The sequence below is a fragment of the Leptinotarsa decemlineata genome, unplaced genomic scaffold, assembly GCF_025532065.1.
Source record: "Leptinotarsa decemlineata unplaced genomic scaffold, Ldec_3_MD MMD2_tig00026299_RagTag_RagTag, whole genome shotgun sequence".
Classification (NCBI taxonomy): domain Eukaryota; kingdom Metazoa; phylum Arthropoda; class Insecta; order Coleoptera; family Chrysomelidae; genus Leptinotarsa; species Leptinotarsa decemlineata.
Genome location: NW_027412676.1, coordinates 10,012,154 through 10,024,432, shown reverse-complemented (window position 1 = coordinate 10,024,432; position 12,279 = coordinate 10,012,154). Strand labels below are relative to the sequence as shown.

The 12,279-nt window shown below is 34.8% G+C and overlaps 1 protein-coding gene across 8 annotated transcripts in view; it reads right to left on the bottom strand.

The window, feature by feature from the left end:
* da (transcription factor daughterless) overlaps positions 1-12,279 on the bottom strand; it is a 172,237-nt gene that overhangs the window by 31,499 nt on the left and 128,459 nt on the right. For all 8 annotated transcript variants that reach the window (XM_023155984.2, XM_023155987.2, XM_023155990.2 and 5 more), the window contains one exon: positions 2,406-2,723. In XM_023155984.2, the coding sequence (XP_023011752.1) occupies positions 2,406-2,723 (318 nt within the window). The remainder of the gene's footprint in view (positions 1-2,405; positions 2,724-12,279) is intronic.

Below are 12,279 nucleotides of genomic sequence, written 5' to 3'. Positions count from 1 at the left end.
TAAGATAGTGTTTCATGTAGGTTTATGTTCAGTTATGCGGGGACTCAATATATCACCCGTTCAAAATAATCACCATTATTTTCTATAAAATAATGGAGATTAGGCATAAATCGTTCTTGCTGAAATATCAAACGGTTTTCATGGTATTGGGCAGTAACATATACTTCAAAACTACAGCAGCATTCTGGATATTCCATAATTAACTGATCATATTCAACCGATGGTTAACTAAGCCAAAGTTAAACTGATGAAAATACAACATTTCTTCATTACACACTTGTGTAATGAATAAAGTAGCAGTTAGTATTTTCAGGATTCAAATACTACATTGGTATAGAATTTGAGCACCTTTCAGGACGAATTTCATGTATGTTCGAGGGTCTATTCTATCGGACGACCAAGAAATACTGAAAGCTCTAAATCGTTACGAGTTTGAGCTGAGATAACAAAACCTCCCCAAAATAACTGACAGAAAAATCAAGCAACCTTGATTTGGATACCAGGTCACGAGGGACTCAAAGAAACAAGTAGTTGATTTATTGTAAAATGAACTCTGAACAACTTATAGAAATCCCTTTTTGGCAATTTTGGATTGTAGATTGTTAACACACCAATTATTTACTAGTGATGCACTGTTTGAAACCTTTAGTGTAGTAATGAATATTACTGGAGTTTTTTCCCAAAACCAAACCGTTATTTTAACACCTCGACAGGTGTTTCAATCACCAAGTGATCATCTTTGAGAGGAAGTTCAATCTTCCTCTTGGAGATGATCACTTGGTGATTGAAACACCTGTCGAGGTGTTAAAATAACGGTTTGGTGCTGGGAAAAAACTCCAATAATATTGATACCAATTATTTGAAATTTCTATTTTATATTTTCACAGTCCTGGGATACTTCAGAGCAGTCTGCAGTAGTACTCCAAATAATATAATTAATTCATTATCAGAATACTGACACCTCTTCAGTCCATATTGTTTATTTTGATTATTTTCATTCATTTAACTTGTCACAGAGGTGTTTTTCATACTGATAAACATGGAGTAAAAAGTGAGATACAGACAAAGATATTTACTTTCAGTAATGTCATACTTGGGCTCCGTGTAACCGTGTATTTGCTTGAAGGGGCTGATGGGACAGGTGTTAACATTATCTAGGTTCTGAACTGAAACCGATTCTATGTGTGAAGGTTTAAATTTTGAAAGAAACTTTTATGTGCCTGGCTTTACGTAGAAAGCACTTAGTGGTGATTTAATTAGAAATTAGCATAAATTCCAACGATTAAGTTCTATCAAGCAAAATCATAAAAGTATGAGAACCACTAAAAGCATGAAAACAAGTGATTGTAGGTATAAAAACAGGAATAAATTGAATACATTTGACACAACGAGGAGATTGTCTTGGACGTGTCTGGCTGCACGGTGAAACATAGGTCTGAGGTGGCTACTGCTGGAGACCGCCGGATCTCAAGAATCGGAGAAGTCTAGTTGGAGGAGTGTAAAACATAAACCTTGAGTTTCATTCAAGGTTGGAGATGTGAAACCCTGTTGAAACTCCCAAATAAACCGTATTCATTGTTTTATTGGTGTGCTTTAAAGTGTCTCCTATCCCAATGTAACTAAGTTGGTCTACAGTGAGAACTGTTGAAAGAGGTACAGTATTTCTAAAAACTTCTGTAGATTGCGTCCGAATGAAAGCTTTCAATTTGGTAACGCTTTCCAGCACTTATAATTGAATTTCTATCAAAATCAAGAACCGACCTGCGCCCTTGCCTCCGCAAATCAATAGCTAGTCATTCAAACTGGATACAGTTGGAATGACTAACAGTGAGAGTTGATGCTAATTCAGTTGTAACGCCGAATTTTCAGAACACTCTGCGAATGTCAAGTTCGGCACTTTGCGAATGTCAAGTTCGGGTCTGCACAAAGCTAAGTTTCTTGAAGGGATAACACCTAAACCTAGACCCTGAGAGATCAAGGAATTGCTCCCCATGAAACTAACAAACTCAACCAAGGATTCCGAATGTACAAAAGATGTGTGAGCACCTGTATGTATTTTTTAAATGAATTTTTGTACGAAACCTTTTTTTATCAATATCATTGCTAATGAATCAAGTTTTGCATCAAGATATTATAAAAGAAATATTCATTCATCTCTCTCAGTTCTAGTCATACATGATCCCGTACAATGTGCTTGGTAACTGCCATCAAAATAATTTTTCTCCCAATTATAAACCTGGCTGGAGCGTAAGTAAATTGTTGTGGAGACATCATGCTGCACTGATACGTATATCAAATTTCAACTCAGGAAACTGTTTCCGAGTGATACTGGAAAGTAGACTGAATTACATTAAATTCCCCCGTTCAGTTCAGAGATACCCATTACATATTCTAGCTTTACTCACCCCTCCTAGTCCTTTATTTACATCATGGTTAGGAGTGGCGAAAGTTGCGGCGGTGTTAGGCCCGGCCAAGGTGGTGGCAGTCGGTGTCCCGTTAGGCCTCAGAGAAGACATGGGAGGTAGACCTTGGCCAGCTGTTTCGGATTCTGGAATGAGACCGTACGCCTCATAGGTTTGATATGAGGTGGGGTAGGAGGCAGGCCAATCGCCTCCACCTACCGCCGAATTAGGAGTGGCATCGCCGGCACCGAGGTAGTACCCTGCAGCCCCTCCTGGAGATGTGTACCGCGGTGAGTCCTGCGCGAATTCGTCCGAGCCATACTGAAACAAAAAAAAAAGTTATTACTTTCGTGTTAACACTCCGGGTTGATCAAATTGCAATAATTCCTCAATGACAATAATCAGTCAGATTACTGACTATTGGAATGATATTATAAGTAGTTTTCATCAATATTTTCTTTGGTGGAATATTCGTTCATTCTTCGTAATTGCCAACAGGTATGTATGGTCCCGCCCACTAGATGTGTGTTCGTTAGAAGACTATGAGAGCGAGAGAGAGAGAGAGAGAGAGAGAGAGAGAGAGACAGAGAGAGAGAGAGAGAAAGAGATAATTCTCAAGTTTCTTCCTAGATTTGACAAGCTGTACTTCAGTTCGCCCCATTTTCATAATATTTATTTTTTAAACATTCCTAATAAATCCATGTTAACTCATGTTAAGGGTTTTTAATAATGGTATGTTGATCGAGCTAATTTTTTTGTAAAAGGAATAACGTGATGAAACACAATTTGTAGATAATGTTGAAAAAACGGTTCAACAAATCAGTGAGTAATTTGGAACAGACAGTTCGTTCTTGTTGAAACGAGCCATCCTCAACAGGTAAATTTATATTTTGACGTGAAACACGCGTTCACCTCATTCGCAAATTTGGCACTATCAAGTTGTATACAAAGGTATATGACTTCAGTTTCTGCCCATACTGTTTGAAGATTATTAGAGGTTAGCACATGATAATTTCTTGCTGTGATTTACATACGATAGATAACTTATCTGACACATTTTTCATTTCATCCAGCCTCTTTTCATGTTGGATCCAAAAACAAATTGTTTTTTTCATCTCCTGCAGACGTCAACTTGGGTGGTGAGAAACGCGCATCAAGAAGAGTATTGCAGTTCTGATAATTGAGAAAAATGCTCGTTTTTTGATTTATTCTACGCCAGAGGTTTCAGTTTCAATTTTTATTTCGTGATAAAGTTGATGTGTGAAAATACATATTACTATTCAAATCGCTTCTGTATATTATATTATGAAAATTGAATTTCCCTTATACTCTTATACAATAAACTCGTACATTTTAATTTGTACAACTCACAACTGATACTTTGACAACTTGTGTCCAAAACTGTGTATTGTAACAAATCTGAAGCCGCCCCTGACCGATATGTCGACCAGCGAACAAACACATGACATCACCGCAAAAGGAATGCAGTCGGCAACCGCCGATTAAACTCTAGTAGAATACCGAAACGACTATAGAATTCTGAAACAATCGTTACCGATATATCAGGCCGGCTTCTCGTCTAGAGAGGGCAGTTGAGTTCAGAAAGTGAATCGAGCGGTTAAACAAGGAATTCAAATAGTGGAAATAAATTAAGCGTTAGTTGCTAAGTGTTGTAAATGAATTAGTTTGTGATAGTGAAATATTGTTAGAAATACATTTGTTTAAGGCAGTTAATTCGTTTAATTGTCACAGTATTTTCATCAAGACAATCTGGTCCAGAACTGCGTGATTTTATTAACAGCTTCAATATGTACACTAACAGGCGTTAGAAGTGCATTAGTACGTATTCCTGAAATTTTAGTTTCTTTTTCAAATTATCTATATAAGTAATTTATTCAAGAAGACAAAAATGAAGTGATTATGAGAATCCACGAAGTGAAAGAAAATGACAAGAGTTCCGAGTGAATGAAAAATGTTCATGATAGTTGTTCTACAACAATAGGATGTATTGCCTAGCCTAGCCCTTCCGCAGGCTTCCACTCTTCTATCCATGCTGTCGATAAGTTTATTGATAACATGCTGAGGAACATTGCGTTTCGAAACTTTTCTAAGCTGCCAGATGGATAATTTCTGGTATGCAACCTCCTCGAAATGTAACTTCAAACATGCTCTATCGGATTTATGTCTGGTGAGTTCGGTGGCAAATCCATCCTTGCAATTCTTTCTTCCTCCAGAGCGTTCTGCACAGCCAGTGTTCGATGTGGTGGGGCATTATCATCCATAAATACAAAGTCATTACCTATGGCGCCTCAGAACAGTCGAACCACATCCAAAATGACATTTTGGAGGTAAAATTGCCCCGTCATTGCCCTAGGTACAATTACATAATGCTTCCATGTTAATTTGGATTGATATTAAATGCCAAATTCAGTCGATGCTGACGTCCTGTTGGTCTCCTAACACGAATGCGGTAGTCATGACTCATAATAAGCCCAAAACGGCTCTCATCGGAAAACATGGTATTTCGCCACTGATATTTGTTCCATTATGATTGGGTTCTTGCCCAGTTTAAACGTATTCGTCGGTGTGTGCCATTTATTCTCGGTGCCCACAAAACATAATAAACCACCACTACGAAGACGCCTGCGAATCGTGCGGATTGACAAATTGATGAATACGTTTTTGGAAATGTCTTACATAGCCTTCTGCTGTTTCAAAGGGGTCCTGTGTGCATATTGCAATAGGTATCGATCCTGACGTTGTGTTGTCCATCTTCTCCGACCGCTTTGGTGCATGAACATGACCACGTTCTGTGAACCTCTAGATTACCCTAGAAACCGTTCTATGGATAAACCTAGTTATCTCGTTATATGCCATCGGGTTCACCCTTGCTCTTGCAAAGTTACAATTCTCATACGATCTTCTTCAGATAAACGTGCAACAGGCATTACACACATGAAATGCAAATCACTATTGAATTTTTTCAATCAGGAACTGAAAGAAATCCGAAACACATTGAATGCATTGAAAGTAATAAGTGATTCTAGTAATTCGACACAGGATAAAGAGATCTTCAAAGAATTCAAGAAATACTATAATTGCTCGCTTGAAGAAGCAAAACGTCTGAAATATGACACCTACATTCTTAATTCGAATAATAGGGCCAGGGATACATGGAAAATTATTAACCAAGAAAAAGGAAAAAAAAGTTCAAATACCCACCCATCACCTAATTTAAACGCAGAAGAGTTTGTTAATTACTTCTCTACTATTGCCAAAATATTAGTTGATCAACTGCCACAAACAACTCACTCAGCAAGAAACTATCTAAAATCAATACCTGCTAATACAAATTCATTCTTCTTAGCTCCAACCACACGCAACGAGGTCATAGAGATAATAAATGACATGAAAAAATCGAATTGTTTCGATATTTATGAGCTGAATAGTGTGATGTTGAAAGAAATAGTGTATATTATCTCTGAACCCATTGCTATACTGTGCAATTTGTGTTTCAGTCAAGGATTTTTTCCTGATATTTTCAAAAAAACGAAACTTATTCCAATTTTCAAAAAAGGTGACATTGACATGTTGGAAAATTATCGTCCAATATCGATTATTCCCATTATTGGCAAGGTGATTGAAATCATAGCTAAGAAAAGATTAACAGACTACTTTGAAAAATTCAAATACTTGAATGAACATCAATATGGATTTAGGAAAAACCGCTCAACTATACATGCTGTGTCGAGATTGGTGAATGATGTTGTGGATGCTTTTGAAAAAAGGAAATTCACGGCATCTACCTTTTGTGACTTGAGCAAGGCATTTGATTGCATATCACATCAAGTTTTACTTGACAAACTTGAATACTTTGGTGTAAGAGGAATCACAAACACATTTTTCAAATCTTACCTCACAGGGCGTAGTCAAACAGTTCATCTGAACTCTGTACCCTCTTCATTTCGGGATATCACTTGTGGTGTACCTCAAGGATCGGTTCTAGGACCACTTCTGTTCATTATTTATATCAATGATATATTTGATCACCTTAAGTTTGTGAAGGGGCTTTTATATGCAGATGATGCTACATTTTATTTCTCGGACTCGAATCTTGTCAATTTGAAACAGAAGGATGAAACCTTGATTGAAAAGATCGATGAATGGTTAATACCGAATGGTCTGACACAAAACCAATCAAAAACACAGAAATTGATTTTTTCTTCCAATTTTTCATCTAACAGTAATCAGTCTGTGAAGCTATTAGGTATTACTTTAGACCAGTCACTTAAATGGTCCCATCATATTGATATTCTTTCGAAGAAGCTGGCTTGTCAACTCTTTCTCATGAGAAGACTGAAAAGATCTGTCAGCACAGATATACTCATGATTTCCTACTTTTCTCTTGTCCATAGCCACCTGACTTATGGAATTTTACTTTGGGGTAACTCTATCCATACTTCCAGGATTTTTGTGATGCAGAAACGTGCGGTCAGAATCATTGTAGGATTGGGTCCTAGAGATTCATGCAAATCTCATTTTATAAGATTAGGAATTATGACAGTTCCCTCTATATTCATATTTCAATGTTTATTAGAGATCCATAAAAATTGCCACATTTTTTCCACAAATAGTTCAAACCATAATTATAACACTAGGCATGGCGATTCTCTATTGAATAGGAGGTTTAGACTAGGAATATCAAAAAAAAATTCGCTCGATTTGGATATATATAATAAACTACCAGCGGAAATTAAGAAACTAGGACCAGCAAACTTTAAAGCGACAATAAAAAATTTATTAATACAAAACTGTTTTTATTCGATTGACGAATATATGAGTACGCCAACTACTGAACTTTTGAAATGACTTGTATATTTTTTAAGTATTAGTTTTAGTTGTTTTACGACAGTGTATGTTTCTATATACATGTATATATGTGTGTATATGTTTATGTATATGTGTATATATGTGTATATATGTGTGTGTGGGTATATTTATATGAATTTTTCAAGAACACGAGTGTGAATATGTTCCTATTTGACTTGCTACAAATATTTCATGTATATAACGTAGCCAATAAATATCTATCTATCTATCACTATATTATCAGACACGAATTGAAAGTTCACTAATTTTAAGTTCTTCATTTAAAAATTTTGATACAACCGAGGATATAGTTTTGCCGATTTTTTGTGATAACCGATCCTATGGGAGATATACTTCATTCCTTTAAATCTGGTTCTTCATAAAACTTGGGTCTAATGCACTAATGCCGGTGAGTGTATTTATATATTATCATTATTAACATTTAAAACATAAGTAGGAACTCAAATTTTCCGTGCTCGAAATACAAACCCAATACATATTTCAATCTGCTCTTGAAATTAAGGTAAAAGGAAATGAAAAATCGAACGAATCTAATACAAAATGAAGCTAACAAACACTATTTCAGAATAATTTCACTAGTAAGTGAAATGCCAGTTCTAAAATTATATGTAAATTTTTTTGTTTACACTTCAGTTTGCAATATAAGTAAAAAAATCAAAAAGTGTCTTAAAACTTTGCTTGCTATTTCAAGTTGTTCATTGTTTTTAAAACTAATTCGAGTGATTATCTTCGAGAGGAAGATTGAACAGTTTATTCTTCCCCTTGAAGATGATCACCAGGTGATCGAAACACGTGTCGAGGTGTCAAAATAACGATTTGGTGTTGGGATAAAACAATAATATTCATTACTACACAGAAGGTTTCAAACAGTGCATCACAAATGTTTCAATATGAATAATAAAAAGTGAAGGCCTATTTATCTTTTCTAGAACCATCACTAAAGATCACATTACTGCATAAGCGACACAAGGAGTGAAATGTGAACCGTAAAAATAGTATATTGTACAAGTGAGAAAAACGAAATATTTCTCACGAGCGCAGAAGTTTGTTGCAACTCAAATCAAACGAGTGAGAAATATGTCATTTTCTCACGCATTGTGCACTGTACTTTTTCTACGGTTGCGTTTTTTTTCAAGTATTGAAAATTGAAATACATATGTATTTCAATATAATAATATTTGTATGTCATTACTATTTAAAATAGTAATCAATAGTTATATTTGAACAATTTTGTAAAGTAATTCCTGATAGGTCGTTTTGTTTCAACATGTTTTCGGTAATTGAAATATTAGCTGCGATTGAAGTTGAAGTTGATGGGGAAACGAACTGAGCTTCCACAGCATTGTTGTGTTCAGGTTCTAATGGCGCTGGAGGCTAAAAGGATTCTACTATACTTATTGAAATTTTCATTTTGTTAGCTATGGAAATCCAGCAACATTGCTGGATTTCCAACCCCCATTGCTTTTCAAAGTTAAGAAATCTGCCCCTGCATTAACTAAAATAGTCGCAGATGACCTTCGGAAACAGTGGCCAGTATATAATTCAGGGTTCGGAAATTGCAAAAATTTCGCTATTTCTTTCGCCATGGTGCCAAATTTATTTATCCCCACAGGCTGTCTCGTACATTTGCTATTTTTGTAATAAAAAAAAAGTGTTTCATTTGTGCATGGTCGAAGCTTCACATATTTTTTGTAAATTTGGTAGAATTCTCCTGTGACTGTGAAATTTCTAGGAACCTTGGTTTTAGTATCGGGTAATTTTATTGAAAGGGCCGAATTAAGATCTTCCATGTCATCAAATTTCAATTTTAGATGCTCATCACAACGGCATGCCCCTGTAAGGCCAATAGCTAAAGCAGCCTGAAATCAAAACCAAACATTCATTTTTCGATAACAATTTAAAAATTTTCAATTCATACCTTATCAGCAAATAGTTTTCATCAGGTGCATCTTTTAAAAATTGTTGAATTTCTTCGGAAGTTAATGTTTTTGACTGTTTTGGAGCATATTTTTCAGATTTGCGTTTTAAAAATGCATGTAGTTTTACGTATTTTAATATATCAACACAGTTTTTAATAATTAAGCATCGAGTACTGAGACCATAATGTTGATGATTTCAATCTTCTTGACAGCTCTTCATAATAAACTAACAAGGTATTTTCGGAACAGGAATTTACCTTGGCTTTCATTTTCTTCATGTGCTTGGTAGCAAATTATTGCAAACATCTATTGCTTTCTGAACAATTTCTGGAGGTGTATTTTCCAACTCTAAATCTTCGTATTCCATTATATTCAATATTTAATAAATCTGAACTGTTTATACTATAACAATCAACAATAAAACTATTTGCGTTGGGTAAGTCGACAGCAATAATTATGTAGTGCTTCGGTTTTGTTGTTATGGAAACGCCGCCAATGGGCTACTTGGATATTGCACGCAAATCGTCGGCGTAGCTTTGTTAACATGGAGAACGTGTCATATCAATCTGACATGTAACAATTCATGACTGACTTGGGTTATCGTGATAACAGTGAGAAATTATTTCTCACTGTAATGGCGGATATTTCTCACTGCGTGAGAAATCTTTCGTTTTGAACGTATGAAAGCGATGAGAGAAATGGCACATTGTATATGGTTAACGAGCGTTTGTGTGTTTACGTTTGTTACACCAACAATATTCAAAAGTGAAAGAAGTTTTGAATGTCTACCAAGATATTGCCAATGGATTTCGTTTCGAAACGTACGAATCTCCACAAAACCCATGAAGAAGAAAATCAGAAAATTCCCATTCAGTTTCTAAACCAAGAAACGCCGTCGCTTTACGTACGCTACTTTTGAAATATTCCTGACTCATTACTTTCATATTCGAATGTGCGAAACACGATCGGCAATAACTTATTTCGCTAAATTTATCGCTCCTACGTGACATTCGTATGTGTTTTATGTGGAGCAGAATATAAAATCTTCATAAATTATTTAAAATCTCATATACGGGGATTTTGAAGATAATGCATTTTACATAAGCGGGGCCTTGTCGGTAACGGCTGAGCGCGGTAATTTTTCCGGTTTGCAAGAAATGTTTTCTTTCGCGAATCTCCGATTGCTGCGCTGTATCAACAGAAATGATATGGTATGTGAACAATTTTGTAGAAACAGCACAAACATTTTGAAATTGCTAGGAATTGTTAATTCTAGGAGAAAAAACTGTCCCATTTTTTGTCTGGACCTTGTCATCCAATTCTAAAAAAGTTCTCTCGCAACCTAAATAAAACAAACAAAATTCACATTTTATACTTCATTTTGGAAAACAGAAATTGTGAGCTGTCACGAGACGCCCGGCAGATGAAACGGCGGTGAAACATCAATAATAATATTTTGTGACTCCTGTGATGAATATAACTGGAGTTTTTCCCAACACCAAACCGTTAATTTAACACCTCGACACGTGTTTCGATCACCAAGTGATCATCTTCAATAGGAAGATAATAATAATCGTCTTTATTGTTTCGCAGCTGTAGTTACATACAAATATTTAGATACATTACAGATCTAGTTACTGATATAACAAAAGGCGAAGTTCAACTAAGTTAGCACAAGTGCTACTGAGTTGTTCTTCCACTCAACCTCAAAAATATTCTACCTAAGCTAAGACAAAAAGAAATTGATACATGAAAAAAAAATGGGATTGTCAAATATCTATTAAGATGCTGGAGAAGACGTCCATTACTGAGACTTATTCGGGTCTCATAATGATAAAAAATGTATAGGGTTGGGCAGTTTATACTTGAAGTTGGCTTTCGAACAGAAGGAGTTTGAATCTTTTCCGTAAAACAGAAGGTTCTGAATTTCTTATTTCTTTTGGTAACAGGTTGATCACTTGGCATATATTATAGCTAAAAGATCGCTTGAAAAATTCAGTTTTAAAACTAGGAAGGGTAAGAGTATCCTTAAATCTGATGTTCAAACTGTGAACACCAGTGCGAAAAGTGATTTTTCTGTACATATCATTTTCCTCTTGAAGATGATTACTTGGTGATGGAAATACATGTCGAGGTGTTAAAATAACGGTTTGGTGTTGGGAAAAACTCCGGTAATATTCATTACTACACCGAAGGTTCCAAACAGTGCATCACAAGTACGCCTGTAATGATTGTTAGGTACTGACATATTGATAAAAATTTATCTAATTGAAATATACATAAAAAAATTATGTGGCTTTATTACATTACTAAACTCACAAAGCTTAGCTAGTTATTGCAATATATTACAAAAAATCTTAAATTATAGATATCAATAATAAATGTTTCAATATAAATTCCAGCATTAATAAAAAATTAATTGAATAATTGATTTTTGATGTTCCTGTTGATAGCAAATAAAAAAAACATTCGTGCGCTACACGCTATCAGATGATTTTGAAGTACAATTTTGTTAGTCTTTATGAAATTTATTCTACAAGCAGGTGCATTATTTTTAATGAGAATTAAACTGAAAGTAGTTAATAATTTATTTAAAAGTATTATATGCTATGAAAATGGTGTGAATTTGAATCAACAAAGAGACTAGATTTTACATTTACTGACCCTTGAGACGGACCAAATATACGCAGGCTTGATGCACAGATAAATGCATACTTTAATTTCAAAATATAAAAAACTTACTGATGACTTGATAGTGTGTCGTAATGTGATTTTGCTTTCTTTGTTATCTTTGTTGTTATCTTTCTTTGTTTCTAAATTATCACTGTCAGACATATTTTATTTTTAATAATTTGAAAAATTACCTATCTATTTAGTAAAACGGAGGTTACATATACTGTAGTTAACACAACTGTATACACTATTTTTTGTAATGAAAAAATTATAAAAAAAAGTTTTTCTTCATTTTCTTTTTATTTATTTATTCTTTTTTTAAATCTCCATACTGTGAATGGTGAATTAAAAAAATGTTTCTTCTTAAAATCATTATTTATGTTTCTCAACACAGT